The sequence below is a fragment of the Pseudophryne corroboree genome, chromosome 5 (assembly GCF_028390025.1).
Source record: "Pseudophryne corroboree isolate aPseCor3 chromosome 5, aPseCor3.hap2, whole genome shotgun sequence".
Lineage (NCBI taxonomy): Eukaryota > Metazoa > Chordata > Amphibia > Anura > Myobatrachidae > Pseudophryne > Pseudophryne corroboree.
Window position 1 is genome coordinate 315,107,583 of NC_086448.1, and position 19,975 is coordinate 315,127,557.

Here is a 19,975-nt window from a genome sequence, read left to right on the forward strand (position 1 = left end):
CAATGTCCTGATCCTGATGCAACTCTGGTATGGCGTCGCATACTACCTCCCCTTCCAGAGGAGAATCGGTAAGATCTATTTGAAAAATCAGTGAGGGGAATCATCTGTAAACTCCAGTATGTCCCCCTTTGGATTCTATTATTAATTCACAGATCCAAGTCCATTCCAGGACTGACTGAAGAGTATTAGACGAGTTCCCACCGGTGCGGGCTCCAGCAAGATAGACCCAGCGACATGCGGTGGATGTGGTAGAAACAGAAAACGACATCCGCTTCTGCGAACCTGAAAAGGCTGCAGACCTCTTACCTTTTCACCTTCCACTATCTGCAAAGAAAGGGAAAAAAGAACAGTATCCAATCGGGTAAAATGACTGCATCCCACAAAAGAATGCGTCATCAACCATTGTGAGGGAACCTATCTCACGGAGGAAGACTTACCAGTGGTATCTGCCGAGAGTAACTTAACTAAGGCATCCCCAAACAGCGGTTACACCTACACAGGGAAAATACTCCAGCATCTCTCTGAGTCAGCCTCAGCATTCCCCTGGCGATACCTCCTGCAGTCGCACGGCAGCCTGCCGCAATGTTATAGAGAAGACCCAACATAAGAAACATCCCCTCTCTCTCTAGGGTAATTCTATCGAATGCCAAGGTAACGGACCATTTCTGAATACAAGCACTCCCCCATGCGCATGTAATGCAAATATCATCAAAGCATATAATTAAAATATCACTTAGCCTCCTGTATACGATCCTTTGTGACAGGGCCTCGTGCAGACCAGGAGTTGACTTTCACTGTATTCTATCCATGACGGGAAAAGAATAAACACTTGGACTCCTCGTGAGGATCTGAGATCAACTCGTCACGGTTGACCTAGAGCTTTATTAACAGAGCGACCAGCACATGCGAAGGCATAATTTTACTTAAGCATTCATTAGAACTTGTAATATGAATATACATATTTAAATACACTTATACACACATATCATATATATATATATATATATATATATATATATATCTCATACATATAAGTATTTTGTCTATAACCCCAGGGTCCCTAGTGGCATTAATGTGTGCTGAATGTGTACGACCATGTACTGAATGCCCAAGTTGTGGATCTGACCAGGAAACCTTATGGTCGACATAAAACATAGTATTCGTCGACAACAGGGAGTAGTAACTAGGTAAAAATAACATTCTTACGACCCCGAGGGGTTCGAGGGAAGTATATACACATAAATTTAATATCATTCACCCACAAATAAAACCACGTCTGTGCTAGAGCTACAGGCCCATGGAACCGTACCCTATACAGGCATAGGTTATTTACTTAATGTTAAATTTACACCCAGTAATAACAGTTGGCGCCGACAGGTCACCCACATACTACTGTGTCACCCATACAGTGTTTACTTTTGAAAAAAGCATACAACTACCGACCTGCTGACACTTGATCTACAGACCCAAGTACCATCAGGAGTCGGCAATGCCGACAGAGGGATTCCCATAGCCAGTTTGTGGCAGAGCACACACACATGTCGACACATGTGTACTATAAAGCTATCATGGGTATATGTGACAGGGAAAACAAGAACACAATTACAACTCATTAACTAACACGCACATTATAGTATATAGTGCTATATTTTTCTATTATGCACTAAAATCACCGTGCCCCACCCCCCTCGTTTTTCACTGTTAGCTGCCTAACAGTGCTTTTGGCGGGGACATGAGGAGAAAATGGCGCTGTAACAAGTTGTGAGGGCTAAGCCCCACCCCCTCTCGGCGCGCTTCAGCCCCGCTAATATTGTTCATATTTATACTGGCGGGGGTCCGTATACAGTGCCTATGCACTGTATACATCTTTTGCCAGTGTCAGGAAGAGGTATATTGCTGCCCAGGGCGCCCCCCCTGCACCCTTGTAGTGCCGCTTGTGAGCGGGAGCAATGGCGCGCAGCGCAACCGCTGCGCGGTACCTCCGAGACTTGAAGTCTTCTGCCGTCACTGAAGTCTTCTTTTCTTCCAATACTCACCCGGCTTCTGTCTTCTGGCTTCTGTGAGGGGGTTGATGGTGCGGCTCCGGGAACAAGCAGCTAGGCGCACCAAGTGATCGAACCCTCTGGAGCTAATGGTGTCCAGTAGCCTAAGAAGCAGAGCCTTTAACTCACAGAAGTAGGCCTGACTTCTCTCCCCTCAGTCCCACGAAGCAGAGAGCCTGTAGCCAGCAAGTCTCTCTGAAAATAAAAAACATAGCATAAAGTCTGGGCTCTATGGTAGAGGAAGCTCTACCATAGAGCGAAATGCGCATTGGTTTAGCCGTGTGCAGCCAGCGCTATGCCAAATGTTTATAGCTCATGAATGACTTGCCACAACTGTATACCTATATGCCGTGGAGTATGTGTAGTATGTGGAGGAGATTTAGTGATAGAAAGCCAGGTTGCGAGTGTGCACTAGAAATGTGCTAGTTAATTATATACTGTTTCTTAACACACTGCCATGTTCAATAATACATAACTATAAAGAGCAGAGTCAACATATTTTGAACTTAAGCACCATCGCAAATGATCCAATATATATTAATTGTTGACTCCTTTATATTTATCACTGTTTGTATGTATTAGCAACAAACAGCAGTCCCTGTAGCAATTAGTATGTCCAATACACATCATATATGGGGAATCATAAAACGCTGTGCATAAAAGCACAGGATTAGATGCATTTGGAAGTACATTGGAGCACCTAATATAATCCATATAAACTGATTGATATATCATTTGGGACGTATTTCCCCTGTTGTTGGATAACGTCAGCGACTATAATTGTGCAATTCCGTACATCTGTGATATGCAGGGACATATACAGGGACATAGATTGAAACAATAAGCATCTGGGGTAAAACATCATGCACAGCCAAAAACCTTGGTACTGTATGTGTAATGCCTGCATAATGTCCTCAGCATAGAAATAAGGGCAGACTGCCAAGAACTGAATTGAAACTTACATGGCAACATTTGTTGCCAGTTTTTGCACATAAAGCAATACTATATTGAAAATAATTGTTGCTAGCACAATGAAGTGGATAGATGCAATATAAACACCAAGGCTGTGATTGAAATATTATACTCCTCCTTTTCTCTTTAGATAATTTGTTGAGATCAATACAGATTATATAGATTATATCACATACAGCGTGCGGTACACCGTTTGGGTATAGGTGCAGTTATGTATCATATACAGAAATTTATGGCAAGGACAATAATATATTACCATTTATAGGAGATACATATATAAACAATTGGAGCTTCAAACATTTATACTCATCATAAGAGTATATTGAATATATAAGAAATAATAGGCGGCACACAATTTAGTTTTAACAAACATTTTATTTGTACACAAGACAGAAATCTGTCTAATAAAGATTTTCTTTTCTTCACGTTTTTCTATCTCTATATTGTTTTTAAATATTTCGCTTTTGTATGGTCGAATATTTAGGTCATAATAATATCATATGTGGAATAAAAGTAGGGGAAATACTCCACGTGGATATTTGGTCATTTATGGTTGAGAATACATACTCAGTAATAAATACATGAAATCATCAAATATTACAGGTACATATTTGTAAATGGGATGGAGTGCACCCTAATAAACTGATCCCTGCTACAATTCTTTTCTTCAGAACCTGTTGTGTCAGTGTATGTGCTGTCTTCATCAGACGAGGTGTCAGTGACAGCAGTGGATTGTGAGGAGACGAGCGCTCGCTTAGAGGACCTCTTGGACTTAGGCGAGCGTTGGTCAGACTTTTTAGCAGTCAGCGACTGGTTCAACTTCTTTAATTGAGCAGATAAATCGTCCGCCCACGGCGGGTTAGCTGCAGGGACCAAATAACGGTTGTACCGGCATTGGGGGTCCCATAGGGGGTGTTAGTTTATGAACTAGCGTATGCAGAAGCGTGGAAAAAGCGGCCCACGGAGGGTCAGTATGTGCCTCCGTTGCCACAGTCCCACTGGGGGGCAAGGAGCCCCCAGAACCAGAGCCCACAGCTGCTATATTCTCCCCATATGTGCCTGTGGCTTCAGCAACACCAGCAGTGTGTTCCGCCCCAGAACTGTTACCCTCAGAAGCAGACATGATATACTTGCAGTATGAGGTAACACAGTACAATTATTAGCAGCACTATATCCCTAAACCCAAACCCCTGCGCAGTGTAGTCAGCACCAGCAGAGATAAAGGAGATATGGTGACTAAATCACAGAGAAAAATACGTAATACAGTATATCTTTGTGAAAATCCTATATTAAATAACACCTGACGCACCAAGCCCCCTCAGGTTATAGAATATAGGGATAGAAAGTTGAGTGAAAGACACGAGATGGACACCATTCAGCTATCAATGCACACACAAATAGTCACAGTTTGTACAATGCAGAGGTTATTACAGACAATAATACTGCACAGGACTAGCTTACACAGCTATATAACAATAGATATAACAGTAGACAGTAAGAAACTGGATGTATATCACAGGGTAATTGTACTATAAATCCCTGACTAAATGCACTCTTTCTTACTAACACTGACTAAAAAGGCAGGTAGAATACTTAAGTGTCATGTAAAGTCACAGCGCTGACAACCAGGCGGCTTTACATAGGAGGATTTGCCAAAGCAGTCCCAGGAACAGTGAGCTGAGGAGTAATGGCGCCGCAGACACTGACAGGGAGTGAGGAAAGACAGAGATGCAGCTCCAGGGCGGGAACACTTGCTGGAAATGGCGCCCTGGGGCTGGGGGAGGGCTTCAGGTCTAAGCCTTATCCCCCTTGCTGGCAAAACCACCGGGTACTGTGGGCGATATTAAAATCGGTTTTAAGAGAAAACCTGACCTGCGCCCATGCCCTGGTGATCTAGTGGGATCGCCTGTATCCACAGTGTTCACCGCTAGCGCGCGTGGCCCGCCTCCCACTGACCGCGCCGGATCGCGACAAAGATCGGATCCCGCGAGCGGGACCCACTTACCACCTCCCGAAGCGTGGCCACGCGATCCTGGAGAGCCCCAGCCGTGTGTGCCTAACGTGAAGTAAACCGGAGCCTCCGCTGTAGGTACCCGGCAACCAGGGCTCGGGAGTGTACAGCGCCGCTGGGGGAGAGATGGAGCTGCAGCAGTGAATGTCAGAAGACATTTACCCCTGCTGCTGCCCTTGAAGTCTTCACTTTTTACCTCATAAAAAGCTTTTCTTAGGGCTGCCTGTAGCAGCCCCTCTGTTAAGTGCCTGCTTACTGCAGCACCAACTGACAAACTGAGCTCCTGTGCTGGGAGGCGGGGTTATAGAGGAGGCGGCGCTGTGCATTCTGGGAACAGTCAAAGCTTTGAGCCTGTTGGTGCCTCGGATCAAGATCCTACTCTACATCCCATTGTCCAGACTTGTGGAGCCCAGTGTACCCCGCAGCAGAAATCTTATTTTCTCTTACGTCCTAGAGGATGCTGGGGACTTCGTAAGGACCATGGGGATTATACCAAATTCAGACCGGGCGGGAGAGTGCGGATGACTCTGCAGCACCGATTGAGCAAACATGAGGTCCTCATCAGCCAGGGTATCAAACTTGTAGAATTTTGCAAAAGTGTTTGAACCCGACCAAGTAGCTGCTCGGCACAGCTGTAATGCCGAGACGCCTCGGGCAGCCGCCCAAGAAGAGCCCACCTTCCTAGTGGAATGGGCCTTTATCGAATTAGGTAACGGCAATCCAGCCGTAGAATGAGCCTGCTGAATCGTGTTACAGATCCAGCGAGCAATAGTCTGCTTAGAAGCAGGAGCGCCAACCTTGTTGGCCACATACAGGACAAACAGTGCCTCTGTTTTCCTAACTCGAGCCGTCCTGGCTACATATAGTACATTTTTAAGGCCCTGACTACATCAAGGGACTTGGAATCCTCCAAGTCACCCGTAGCCACAGGCACCACAATAGGTTGGTTTATATGGAACGACGAAACCACCTTAGGCAGAAATTGAGGACAAGTTCACAACTCTGCTCGATCCACATGGAAAATCAGATAGGGGCTCTTGTGAGACAAAGCCGCCAATTCGGACACCCGCCTTGCAGATGCCAAGGCCAACAACATGACCACTTTCCAAGTGAGAAATTTTAACTCCACCGTTTGAAGAGGTTCAAACCAGTGTGATTGAAGGAACCGTAACACCACGTTAATGTCCCACGGTGCCACTTGGGGCAAAAGTCTGGACTTCTGGGAGAGAAGCCAATTCCTTCTGAAAGAATATAGATAAGGCCGAAATCTGCACCTTAATGGAGCCTAACTTCAGGCCCATATCCACTCCTGTCTGTAGAAAGTGGAGAAAACGACCCAGCTGAAAATCCTCCGTAGGAGCATTCTTGGCTTATCACCAAGAAACATATTTCCTCCAGATACGGTGATAATGCTTTGCCGTTACCTCCTTCCTAGCTTTGATTAGAGTAGGGATGACTTCCCCGGAATACCTTTCCTAGCTAGGATTTGGTGTTCAACCGCCATGCCGTCAAACGTAACCGCGGTAAGTCTTGGAACACACAGGGCCCCTGTTGCAACAGGTCCTACCTGGGAGGAAGAGGCCACGGATCTTCTGTGATCATTTCCTGAAGATCTGAATACCAGGCCCTTCGAGGCCAATCTGGAACAATGAGAATTGTCTGCACTCTTGTTCGTCTTATGAGCCTCAATATTTTTGAGATGAGTGGAAGTGGAGGGAACACATAGACCGACTGAAACACCCACGGTGTCACTAGTGCGTCCACCGCCACTGCCTGAGGGTCCCTCGACCTGGAACAATACGACCGAAGCTTTTTGTTGAGGCGTGACGCCATCATGTCTATTTGAGGAAGTCCCCAACGACTTGTTATTTCCGCGAAGACCTCTTGATGAAGTCCCCACTCTCCTGGATGGAGATCGTGTCTGCTGAGGAAGTCTGCTTCCCAGTTGTCCACTCCCAGAATGAAGACTGATGACAGAGCACTTACATGATTTTCCGCCCATGCGCCACGGCTGTGGCGTTGTCTGACTGAATCAGAACGGGTAGGTTGCGAAGAAGATTCTCCGCTTGTTGTAGGCAGTTGTATATGGCCCTTAATTCCAGCACATTGATGTGCAGACAAGCCTCCTGGCTTGACCATATTCCTTGAAAATTTCTTCCTTGTGTAACTGCTCCCCATCCTCGGAGGCTCGCGTCTGTGGTCACAAGAACCCAGTCTTGAATGCCGAACCTGCGACCCTCTCGAGTCTAGAAGGTGAGCACTCTGAAGCCACCACAGGACAGACACCCTGGCCCTGGGGGACAGGCTTATTCTCTGATGAATTTGTAGATGGGACCCCGACCACTTGTCCAGAAGGTCCCACTGAAAGTTCTCGCATGGAACCTGCTGAAAGGAATGGCCTCGTAGGCCGCCACCATTTTTCCCAATACTCGAGTGCATTGATGAACTGACACTCTTTTTGGTTTCAGCAGGGCCTTGACCATGCTCTGGAGTTCTTGGGCTTTTTCCCTAGGGAGAAAAACCCTCTTTCTTTCCGTGTCCAGAAGCATGCCCAAAAAAGACAGCCGAGTTGTCGGAACCAGCTGCGACTTCGGTAGATTTAGAATCCAGCCGTGTTGTTGTAGTACTCTCAGGGAGAGAGACACGCTCCTTAGTAACTGATCTCTCAATCTTGCCTTTATCAGGAGATCGTCCAAGTATGGGATAATTGTGACCCCCTGCTTGCGCAGGAGCACCATCATTTCCGCCATCACCTTGGTGAAAATTCTCGGGGCCGTGGAAAGCCCAAACGGCAACGTCTGAAACTGGTAATGACAATCCTGTACAGCGAATCTCAGGTACGCCTGATGAGGAGGATATATGGGGACATGAAGGTATGCATCCTTTATGTCTAGTGACACCATAAAATCCCCCCCTTCCAGGCTGGAGATCACTGCCCGGAGAGATTCCATCTTGAATTTGAACCTCTTCAAATACAGGTTTAGGGATTTTAGATTCAGAATTGGTCTGACCGAGCCCTCCGGCTTCGGGACCACAAACAGGGTTGAATAAAACCCTTTTCTCTGTTGCCCTAGGGGAACCTTGATAATCACCTGCTGTTGACACAGCTTTTGTATGGCAGCTGAAACTGTTTCCCTCTCTGGGGGGGAAGCTGGCAAGGCCGATTTGAAAAATCGGAGCGGAGGCACCTCTCCGAACTCCAGTTTGTAGCCTTGGGATACTATTTCGATCACCCAAGAATCCAAACCCGACTGAACCCAGACCTGGCTGAAGAGACGAAGACGTGGCCCCACCGGTGCGGACTCCCGCAGCGGAGCCCCAGCGTCATGCGGTGGATTTTGTAGAGGCCGGGGAGGATTTTTGTTCCTGGGAACTAGCTGTAGCTGGTGTTCTTTTCCCTCTACCTTTACCTCTGGCGAGGAAGGAAGAGCCCCGACCCTTTCTGAACTTATGCGACCGAAAGAACTGCATCTGTTATTGAGGTGTTTTCTTTTGCTGTGGGGGGAACATAAGGCAAAAAAGAAGACTTACCCGCGGTAGCTGTGGAAACCAGGTCCGCGAGGCCCTCCCCAAATAAAACTTCACCCTTGTAAGGCAAAGCCTCCATATGTCTCTTTGAATCAGCATCACCCATTGACGGGTCAACAGGGACCTTCTAGCAGAAACTGCCATGGCATTGGCTCTTGAACCCAACAGTCCAATATCTCTCGCAGCCTCTCTCATATATAACGCTGTGTCCTTAATGTGACCCAAGGTCAACAAAATACTATCCTTATCTAAGGTGTCAATGTCCGATGACAAGTTATCTACCCACGCTGCAATTGCACTACCAACCCATGCCGATGCTACTGCAGGCCTGAGTAGGGCTCCCGTATGCGCGTAAATTGATTTTAAGGTAGTTTCCTACCTGCGATCCACAGGATCCTTTAGGGCCGCCATGTCCGGGGACGGTAGCGCCACCTTTTTGGATAAGCGCGTCAAGGCCTTGTCCACCGTGGGCGAGGATTCCCACCATAACCTGTCCTTTGAGGTGAAAGGATACGCCATAATAATTATCTTGGGAACCTGCAGTCTCTTGTCTGGAGTTTCCCAAGCCTTTTCAAATAAAGCGTTCAGCTCATGAGATGGGGGAAACGTTACCTCAGGTTTCTTCCCCTTAAACATGCAGACCCTCGTGTCAGGGACAGAAGGGTCCTCTGTGATATGTAAAACATATTTTATTGCAATAATCATATATTGAATACTCTTGGCCACTCTTGGGTGTAACCTCGCATCATCATAGTCGACACGAGTTAGAATCCGTGTCGGTATCAGTGTCAGCTACCTGGGAAAAGGGACGTTTATAGGACCCTGAAGGGTCTTGTGACACAGCCAAAGCCATGGATTGACTCCCTGCTTTGTCCTTCGACTCTGCTTTGTCCAATCTCTTATGTAATAAAGTCACATTCGCATTTAACACATTCCACATGTCCAACCAATCAGGTGTCGGCTGTGCCGACGGAGACACCACCACCATCTGCTCTGCATCCTCCCTAGATGAGCCTTCCACTTCAGACATGTCGACACACACGTACTGACACCCCCACACACACTGGGATAAATGAATATGGGGACAGCCCCCCAATAAGGCCCTTTGGAAAGACAGAGGGCCAGATGTACTAAGCCTTGAAAAGTGATAAATATCACAGTGATAAAGTACCAGCCAATCGGCTCCTAACTGTCATTTTTCAAACACAGCCTGTGACATAGCAGTTAGGAGCTGATTGGCTGGCAGTTTATCACTCTGAAATGTATCACTTTTCAGGCTTAGTACATCTCCCCTAGAGAGAGAGTATGCCAGCACACACCCAGCGCCACAATATACTGAAACCAAAAGTCCCAGTCTAAATAGCGCTTTATAAATATACAAGGTTGCACCAAATAATGCCCCCCACCCTCGTTTTTGCCCCCTGTTACTGTGTTCAGCAGGGGAGAGTCCGGGAGCAGCTTCTCTGCAGCATGCTGTGGAGAAAATGGCGCTGGTTAGTGCTGGAGGATCAAGCTCCACCCCCTCGACGGCGGGCTTCGGTCCCGCTCATTTTTTTATACTGGCGGGGGTTTTATAATATACGGCCTCCGCAGTATCTAACAATGGTGCCAGTGGTATTTGAGGTAATTATTGCTGCCCAGGGTGCCCCCCCTGCGCCCTGCACCCCTGCTGTGCCTGTGTGTGTGTGTGGGAGCAATGGCGCGCAGCGCGACCGCTGCGTGGCACCTCTCTGAAGAACTGAAGTCTTCTGCCGCCTTTGTAGTCTTCTTACTTCATATACTTACCCAGCTTCTATCTTCCGGCTCTGTGAGGACTACGGCGGCGGGACGAACAGCGAGGACGACACCTGTGTTCCGACCCTCTGGAGCTAATGTTGTCCAGTAGCCTAAGATGCAGAGCCTATCAGTAAAGTAGGTCTGCTTCTCTCCCATCAGTCCCACGAAGCAGGGAGCCTGTTGCCAGCAGTGCTCCCTGAAAATAGAAAAAAAAACCAAAAGTCTTTTCAGAGAAACTCAGTAGAGCTCCCCTGCAGTGCATCCAGTCTCCTCTGGGCACAGGATCTAACTGAGGTCTGGAGGCGGGGCATAGAGGGTGGAGCCAGTGCACACCCATCTAAAGTCTTAGAGTGCCCATGTCTCCTGCGAAGCCCGTCTATACCCCATGGTCCTTACGGAGTCCCCAGCATCCTCTAGGACGTAAGAGAAAGAATATTTGTAGCTTAAGTCAGTATGTTTCAATCCATTAAGTAAGCACAGCATCTTATCTGGAATATTAAAGGTAAAATTGTCAGTAAAACTGAGGGCATGTCTGCTGTCCATGTGCATTAATGAGACTTCAGACCCACAAGGTAAATCCTGAGTGGCAAAGACGAGAGTAGCAGGGTGCCCCTGTAAAGCAAGTCAAACAACAGGTTGAGAAGGTGTCAAGTCAAAATTTATGCCAACATCCTCAGGAAGAGGTATGGGCATCAAATCTACATATTTAGATTTAGGATTAACTGGAGCTGGCTCATTAAATTTCAGAGTCACTCTGGAAATTGGTTAGAGTGCCAGGGCAAGGGGTGTGAGAATGCAGAGGAATCAAATCAAAGTGTCAAATAGAGCCAATAGACTATTACATTTTTCATCTACATAGGGTGTTAGAATTTTCAATAATTCCATTGCCAAATGAGTAGCAAAAGCTGTAACATTGAGAACTGAAGGCAGAACGTCTCCAGTTTGCAAAACAGGAAGGATAAGGGCGGGGGTGAAGAGGAGCACTCTTACAATTGGGAGATCCCGTGAGCAGACATGATACGAGAAAGAGAAACAGCGTATCTCGCTTAAAGAAAAAAAAACAGTGAAATCTTAATTGTCAAGCAAGTTTATAAAACTCAGGGGACACCTAACACTATAACATTAACACAGATATAAAGTTGAAATAATCCTAGAAAAAGAAATTGCAAGTATCAAGTGTATGAAATAATCCCACTGTAATAGGAGTCGTTATACTCAAGTGTACCACCAGGTGGTAGTATTACAACATACAAACTGAAGTATGGCTAATAAAACGGTGTTGAATTCACTTAAATGTACTTAAATGTGGCTGTTACACAGCAGATGCATCAATAGCGTGCCCCATATAAACCTGAAGAAAAACAAATATAATATCCATTAACTAGTATGAAAAATGTCAAAAGAAAAACCCTCAACCAGGCTATTGTATCAGATAATATGGACACTAATCCTGCCTCATAGATGTTCGGAAGCTCAAAGTGGAGTTTAGGTGAAAAGAGAACCAGTAGAGTCAGTGTCCAAAGACTATGAAGTGATCAGATGAGAGAGAACTTTGGTGATTCCGGACAGGAGACTTCTGTGACAGCTGGGCAGAGGAGAACCGTTCCAGCCAGGCGAAGCAGTCACTCTGGATGCACCAGTACAGTAATCCCGAGTAACAGAGGACCTCAGACACCCTGGAGCTGCAGGCAATTTTGAACAGCCAGCAGAATACAAGATGCACAGCAGCACAGCAGGGAGGGTCTCCCAGATTACTATCCTCTCACAGAGCAAGACAATCTGGAGCTTCACAGGAACAATAAGCACCAAAAGCAGATGCTCAATAATGGGTCTCCCACGTTGACAGCATTGCTTCCTGAAACAGCAGCCACAGCATATATACATAGGCGTGCGCAGCACATTTTATTAGGTGGTGCACTGTTCGAGGGGTGTGTCTAGCATCATCTATTGACGGTCAACGCGATATAAAATATCTACCCTTGTACCAATCCTAATAATGCAGATGCATTGTCATATGTTGTGATGTGCACCAATCAAACACCCCTGATGGCATTAACTGCAATTATACACCTTTTCCACAAGCTCAAAAAACACGGGTAAATGCACGGGGGTGCGCATTTACCCATGTTTTTGCAGGTGGAAAAGGGTCTCCCCGCAAAAACCCGGATCAAGTGACCCGTGAATCCTACCCGGGTAAATACCTGGGTAGGACACGGGAATGATCCGGGTAGGGTTGTAGTGTAAACGGATGGAAGGGCGGCGCTGGGAGATCATGTGATCTCCCAACGCTGCCCAGCGCCCAACCTGCCACGTCACTAGCAGCGTCACCAACCCGGCAATATGCCAGGTTGGTGACTGCTGATGGGAAAGGGGGCTGAGCACGGGCCGCAGCCGGGTAGCACCCGTGTCAGGCTCCCGGCTGCGACCCGTGCTCATAGGTGGAAAAGGGGTATCACAGTGCTCCTCCTCAGCCTGGTCTGGCTCCCGCTCTCTTTCCCCTGCAAGCTGACACTGAAGGTCGCACACTAGTACTGCTGCTGCTGGAAAAACGTGTGACGTGTCAATGCTGCTGCAGACTGCCTGCCAGTATTGAACGCTGGCTGCATGCTGCTCATCAGTGGCTGGTGTTGGCATAGAATAGAAGGAGGGAGGTGGGCGTGTGACGGGTGGGCGTGTGAGCAGCATGACGTCATCACATCACATCACGCTGTTTTTGTACATCATACCCTCCAGCTGGACCTTTTTAGCATGTACAGTACCTTTTTTTTTTAAGATCTGTACCTAATTTTGGCTCTCCAAACTTCCAATGAAAGTATAGGAAAAGGGGCGTGACCACGCCCCCTTTACCCGTGGCCACACACCCTTTTCTAATTCGTACCAATTTTTATGTATAAAATGTTGGAGGGTATGGTACATGGAGGTGGAGATGGGAGTTAGAAAGCCAGTGGCAGTGGCACCCTTGATTAACCCAGGCATCCGGTCAGTAATGCAGTCCTGACAGGGTGCAGCGCAGAGGGAACAGTAATCAGCCTGCTCGGCGATCGCTGCATCAGGCATGTGAGATCGGGGTACCGGACATTAGGGGGTGCCTGTGCGCACCAGGCACCCCCCCTGCGCACACCTATGCATATAGGTGTAGAGGGGGGGAGATCATTCATGGGGAGCACCACAGTTACCAGCGAGGAGGTGGGCCAGATACCAGCAGTGGAGGAAGACTGCTTGATAAGTATGGTCTGGCTCTGGGAGATACACAGGGGTGCTGCACACGATCACTGGGACCACTGAGCACACCAGCCCACAGCTAGAAGTAGAGCAGTCACAGTGGGAGAGGTTATCAGTCAAGTCCAGCATTCGCGCCCAAAGATGGTTGAGTGCTGTCATATATGCCGTACACTTTGTAGCCTTGACTCTGGGGTGTAAAAGGTGACTCCAGACCTAGGGGCAGGATCAAAGACTTGCTAGAGTCTAGTGTAGCTGTATCGCACAGCAAGGAGTAAAACTTAAAGTACAAAACCCGATTTTAAACAAGTAAATCGAGCAAGGTCTGGAGCTCATGTAAAAAGCGGCCATGCTTGGTGCCCCGCCCACCAGAAGTCCTTCTCTCCTTAATTAATGAAATCAAATAAATATATTATGCTATTTTTATCTAATTTATTTGTTATTTTAGGTTGATGTATACCATGAAAAATCTGTATGTACTTCTGTTAATAATGCTGTATTGTGCTTTGCCACACATGGTAATGCCTATTACATGTTATGCCACACACCTAAATGTCTATTACATGTTATGCCACACACCGTTATACCCATTACACATTATGCCACACATTATGCCATACACTGTAATGCCCAATAAACATTATGCCACATACAGTTATGCCCCTGACACAATTGTATGCCCCACACACAGTAATGTCCCTTACAAATTATGCCCCACAGTAAGGCTTCTAATTATTTTTTAAACTACCTGCTCGCTGCCAGGGGTCTCATGCTTGTTGCTAAGGATTTCCTGATGTGGGTTCCATACTCGTTGCCAGGGGTTTCTTGCTCGTTCCCAGGGGTTCAAGCTCGGGGTGCGGAATTACCAACCATATGCTTTTTGGGGTCCAGTATGATATCCCGATGGACGGGATGCCAGCGGTCAGAATACTGACAGCGGCATCACGACCAACGGAATCCTAGCAGACACGTGGAAAGTACCCTAACCCTCCCCTGCCCCCTATCGTAACCCTCCCTTGTGAGTGCCTAACCCTAACCCTCCCTTACCGCTACCTAAACCTAACCCTCCCCGCTGAGTGCCTAACCCTAAAGTTCCCTTCTAAGTGCCTTAACCTAACCATCCCTCCTCGGTTCCCCCTGCATACCTTTTGCGTCCCTGCACCCTAACCCTAGCCTTTACCCCTCCCCACCCCCCCACCGTGCGGCAGGACACGCATGCGTCCCGCTTGAAGAACGATCCTGGCTGTCAGTATTTTGACACTGGGATCACAAACTCTGTCGGGATTTAGATGCCAAGCTTCTGGCGTCCCTCAGGATTCTGGCATCAGTATATCGACTGCCGGGATCCCGTTGTTAGGGATATTAACTGCATCCCGCTTTTTATCTCTTCTACCTTATTGGAGGCCAGAAGGATAAATAGACGAGGATGCTGGCAATTTAATATTTATGGGCATAACACCAAGAATTAATTTGCTATGTTGAATATATATGTTTAGGATGGAGGCCACATTATCTGGGAGTGGATTCTTCCACACGGATATTCATCAGCTGTGTCCTCATACATGTTGCCTCAATATGACACACAGTGGGAGATGCCTGGCATGAGTAAGCTGACAGGTCCAGTGCAACTCCGTTAGTTTTGGTTTGGCCATCTTTTTTTTGCCGAAAATGCATCTAATTCACATCACTATGAGAATAGGAAGCACAGGCAGACTTCTGTTTAAAACGATATGCAGCATGCCTATATATGCCTGTGGCTGTATCTGCATAGGTAATGATACGTTACAGTATTTTCCAGACGTGGATGGTCCCTGGAGTCCCAGATGAAAACAGGCACACAATATGACAGGTGTACCAGATACCCAGCCAGCCACAGCAACACTAGATCACAGGTTTGCCAGTCTTTTGGGACTCAATTGCCGGCCACCTTGGTGTATTATTTTATTAAAACGTGTGGATTCAGAGAGCGCTTTCTTATTTGCTGCTAATTTTTCTGTAATGTATTAGTTAAAATATTCTACACTCTGGTATCATTAGGTTTCATTAATTACACTGGTAAAATTTTTAAATATAAAATAATATTAACACATTAATTAAAGCAGGTTTAAAACCACAGCAAATAATATAAAAACAGCTGTTTAACGTACCTCTTGGATAATTTTGGTTCCCTTGGGATCTTTCATATTAACAGCTATACTCTGAGGAAGTAAAGGAAAACCTAATATTAATACAAAATTAGAGAAACAGTGAAATACACATTATGGGCCTTATTCAGATGCGAACGCAAATCGGTTTATGTTTTCTTACTGCGCTGGTGCCTGAGCCGCAGTGCGCAGCAACTGAACTGCAATAGTGGTCACAGCAAGGAATTAGTCACAAAGGGAGTGACAGGTAGACGGCATTTGAGGGTAGTAATGGAGAGTGGGCGGGTAAACGCAGGTATGTCATGGCCAATCAGACAGCGTTTTCTGGGCATGCATCAATTAGCAGTTGCAATCTTACTTGCTATGTGAGAGCTCTTTGCGTTCCAAGAGAGCAGCTCAGCCTGTGCATCTTCAGAGGTACTCAGAATATGCGACGTGACCCAATTTGCGACGATGGTACTGATGTATCAGCAGTTGTACGCCTTCAGATGGAAATTATGCGACAGCAGTGGGTGTCCGTATGCTCAGATTAGCTTCTGGCCATATTATATAATCGCAACTGCGTACGGCAAAAGATAGCAACAATAGCAAGAACAGTCACATCTGAATTAGGCCCCATATAAAGAAACATCTCACCAATAAGACTAAGCTGGCATTTAAAATATGCCGGAGAGATACTTTCAGTAGAATGAACAAACTAGGGTACATTTTCCTTCAGATGCTTAGAAATTCAGAGGGGAAGGAGCATCACAGTAACCAAGTGATAATGAAGGCCTTTCACTCCTAATAAGAGGCGTAACTATCATGGGTGCAGATCACGGCTGGGCTAAATGCAGCTGTTAGAGACTGCTGACCGAGTGCCGAACTGGGGAAAGCACAAGGGGTGGGGCCCTCTCTCAGACTTAGCAGTGGCCACTGTGTTCCCACTATTGGAAATTATTGATATACATGTGTTGATATTACAGAGTTATATATGTAGACACCAATGGATGAGTCAAACTATGAGCAGCCCAGTTACTTAACTAGTGCTGTTGGCTTATTGATAGATAGCAGATACAGCCATACCCACTGGTGATGGAGTGGAGCTGGAGCCAGTGGCATACCAATAGCCCACCCCACAGACATTGCGGTGGCTTAGAGGCCTTAAGTGCCTTGTGGTCGCTACGGATCTGCAGGGGCTATTGTTATGCAACTGCCCAGACCTAGAGAAACTTTTCTGCTGCCCCATCTTGTTTGGTCCCATTGAACATGTCACTCCCAAAATGGCCAACGCCTCAGAGGAGGACGTTATTAAGTATGCTAGAGGAGGTGGTAGCCATTTTGGAAGGCACAATTTTAATGGGGGCAGGTGTAACAGGACCGTATATCCACGATGGCGAACGGAAGGGGGGAATCTCCTGACAATGAACAGATCCCCTAACAACGTGCAGGACAGGCTCAACAGAACCGCAGACCTGTGTCGGTGTCCGGGCAATCCCCTGACAATAAGCCATACCATGGGATGGGGGGGCACCCGAAACATTTTGGGCGGGAGACGCCTACTTTATAGTTACGCCATTGGCTGGAAAGGATCGGGGTTTCATACAGCTCACCAGATGGTGAGTGTATACTGCAAACAGGTAGCTGTGCAGGGATGCTGGAACAGCTTTATGGCAGGTGTTAACCAGGTCTCTCATAAGAGTTAAGTAGGAGACTTCTGTCTCCCACCATGTCACTACACAGTCTTATATACAGTAAAGAAATAATAAATAAGATGGCCCCTGCACAGTCTCAATAGTGACTTTGGTGGCCATCTTGGGATATCGCATGAGGCCTGTCTGGAGGATGGAAAGACCAGAGTCTGTGCACTAGCACACTCTTTTTTCAACACCCACCTCTACCAAGGTACATCACCCCCTGTTCTCCACACAGCACAGGACTGTGTGATTGTAATCCTGTCACCCACTGCCTCTCCCTGTTACTTTTTAACATTCCCTGTCACTCTGTGTCTCTTTCTGCCACCCACTGCTTGTCTCTGTCATACACTGGTGTGTGGCGTATTATGAACTTGGGGTGGGTCAGAGGAGGGGGCCCAAAGAATATTTTTGCATCATTCACAGTCCATCATTCACAAATTCTGCCACTGCTCCTAATACACAAACTTCTACAATAACAGGCTAGTACCTCTTTGGCAGAACTTGCCAAAACAAAAGGGAAGAAATCTTAACTATCTCTTTTCATAAATGGAACACAAGGTGGCGATCTTTTTTCAAAAAAGCTGATGATTTCATGAGTACATGTTTCAAAATCTTTGCAAAGAACTTAACTGCCTCTTTCAATAACATTTCAAATTAATATAAAGAACACAAAGCTGTTATGCCTGAATAAACATCTTGGTGTTTCATAAAATATATATATATATATATATATATATATAAGATTTCCCCAGGGAGCTTGTTGTCCTTTGATATGTACAAGTTTACTAATACAATCTTAAAATTGAAGTTTTATTGTTATTTAAAACATACAAATAGTAAAAACTGTTTGACAATTTGCCCAGATTGACAATAAGATATATTTGTACAAACACTGGTTGTATTGATATTATTCCATTCCAATCAAAAGACAGTAGATGTTCTTTCCTGAAGCAATGACAGAGACCCTGTCCTAACCCAACGCGTTTCGTCCTACGGACTTCATCAGGGGTATAATATGGTCAATGGATCAAAATTTGGACAAACATCTTTCGTGTCTTCAAAGGCAATATAATAGTTTTTTTTTAAAATACAGCAGCTCAGAGTGTTACTGACTGGAGACAGGCACCATCTCAAAAGTTTGGCTCTTTTTAAACTCCACTTGATTATAATCCAGTGAATAGCTACTTCATGCGCTTGATTTGACCAATATGGTCTGAAATTAAAATCCTGAACCAGGCCTTACTTAGTGGATAATCACCAAATGAGTTATATTTAATTCCAATCGATATCCCATACGGTGAAATCTGGTCCAATTTTTTTTTTAAAAACTATTATATTGCCTTTGAAGACACGAAAGATGTTTGTCCAAATTTTGATCCTTTGACCATATTATACCCCTGATGAAGTCCGTAGGACGAAACGCGTTGGGTTAGGACAGGGTCTCTGTCATTGCTTCAGGAAAGAACATCTACTGTCTTTTGATTGGAATGGAATAATATCAATACAACCAGTGTTTGTACAAATATATCTTATTGTCAATCTGGGCAAATTGTCAAACAGTTTTTACTATTTGTATGTTTTAAATAACAATAAAACTTCAATTTTAAGATTGTATTAGTAAACTTGTACATATCAAAGGACAACAAGCTCCCTGGGGAAATCTTTTCTCTATTTCTTCTTATACCATATCCCATCTAACAGGGGGTATTTTTCCCTAAGGTGCAGCTCTCCATATTATATAGCGCGATAAGGTCTTACCCCCCCCCCCCTTTTTTTTATATATATATATATATATATATATATATGCACATCCCGACCCCTCAAAATCCTGACAGTTGGCATGCTGACTGACAGGGACTATTCCCACGACACCCATAGAGTGGAAATAGATCCTGTGGCAAGCGCAGCCACCAAGCCCAAATGCCGGTCTCCCATAGACAACCTATATATATAGTACTAGGATCATGTCCAGATGTTTCTTCTGTAAGGAATAAACCCCTTTTTTCTTTTCATCATCAAAACGTGAGTGCTGGTCTTTTTTTCTTTTCTTTTGCAAAAGTGAGTGTCTGTATATATATATATATATATATATATATATATATATATACACATACACGCATACACACACGCGCAGGACCTTATTCAGAGATGAAAGCATCTCCTCACATGCTGGGGGCCACCCAGCATGTGTGAGGCTGCCTCCCGATGCGTCCGCAAATTAGATTGTTCCAAAGATATTGGATAACTAATCACAGATTTTCTATGGATGTAGGCTTCACCAAATCCTTCTGTCTCTTCATGTACCGTATTTTTCGGACCATAAGACGCACTTTTTCTCCCCAAAAATGTGGGGGGAAAAGTACATGCGTCTTATGGTCCGAATAGAGCAATAAAGACCTTATGGAGCGCTCTCAATGCGCTGGGTGGGAGCGCACTGGGTGGGAGAGGCAGCAGTTATCGGGTGCGGGTAGCGGCGGGTCCTGTCTGCTGCTGCTGCTTTGCCGTCATCTCAGAGCCCGTCATCTGAGAGCGCCGGCATCACGTGACTCCTCCGCTCCCTCCCCTCACCTCCTCCGATTCCTTCCTCAGAGTAGAGTGCTTTGGGCA

General features: G+C 46.0%; 1 protein-coding gene across 3 annotated transcripts in view; it reads right to left on the reverse strand.

Annotated features, from left to right (window-relative positions):
- The window catches only part of SUGCT (succinyl-CoA:glutarate-CoA transferase), a 1,636,615-nt gene that overhangs the window by 1,456,296 nt on the left and 160,344 nt on the right, over positions 1–19,975 (reverse strand). For all 3 annotated transcript variants that reach the window (XM_063924883.1, XM_063924885.1, XM_063924884.1), the window contains exon 5: positions 15,696–15,746. In XM_063924883.1, the coding sequence (XP_063780953.1) occupies positions 15,696–15,746 (51 nt within the window). The remainder of the gene's footprint in view (positions 1–15,695; positions 15,747–19,975) is intronic.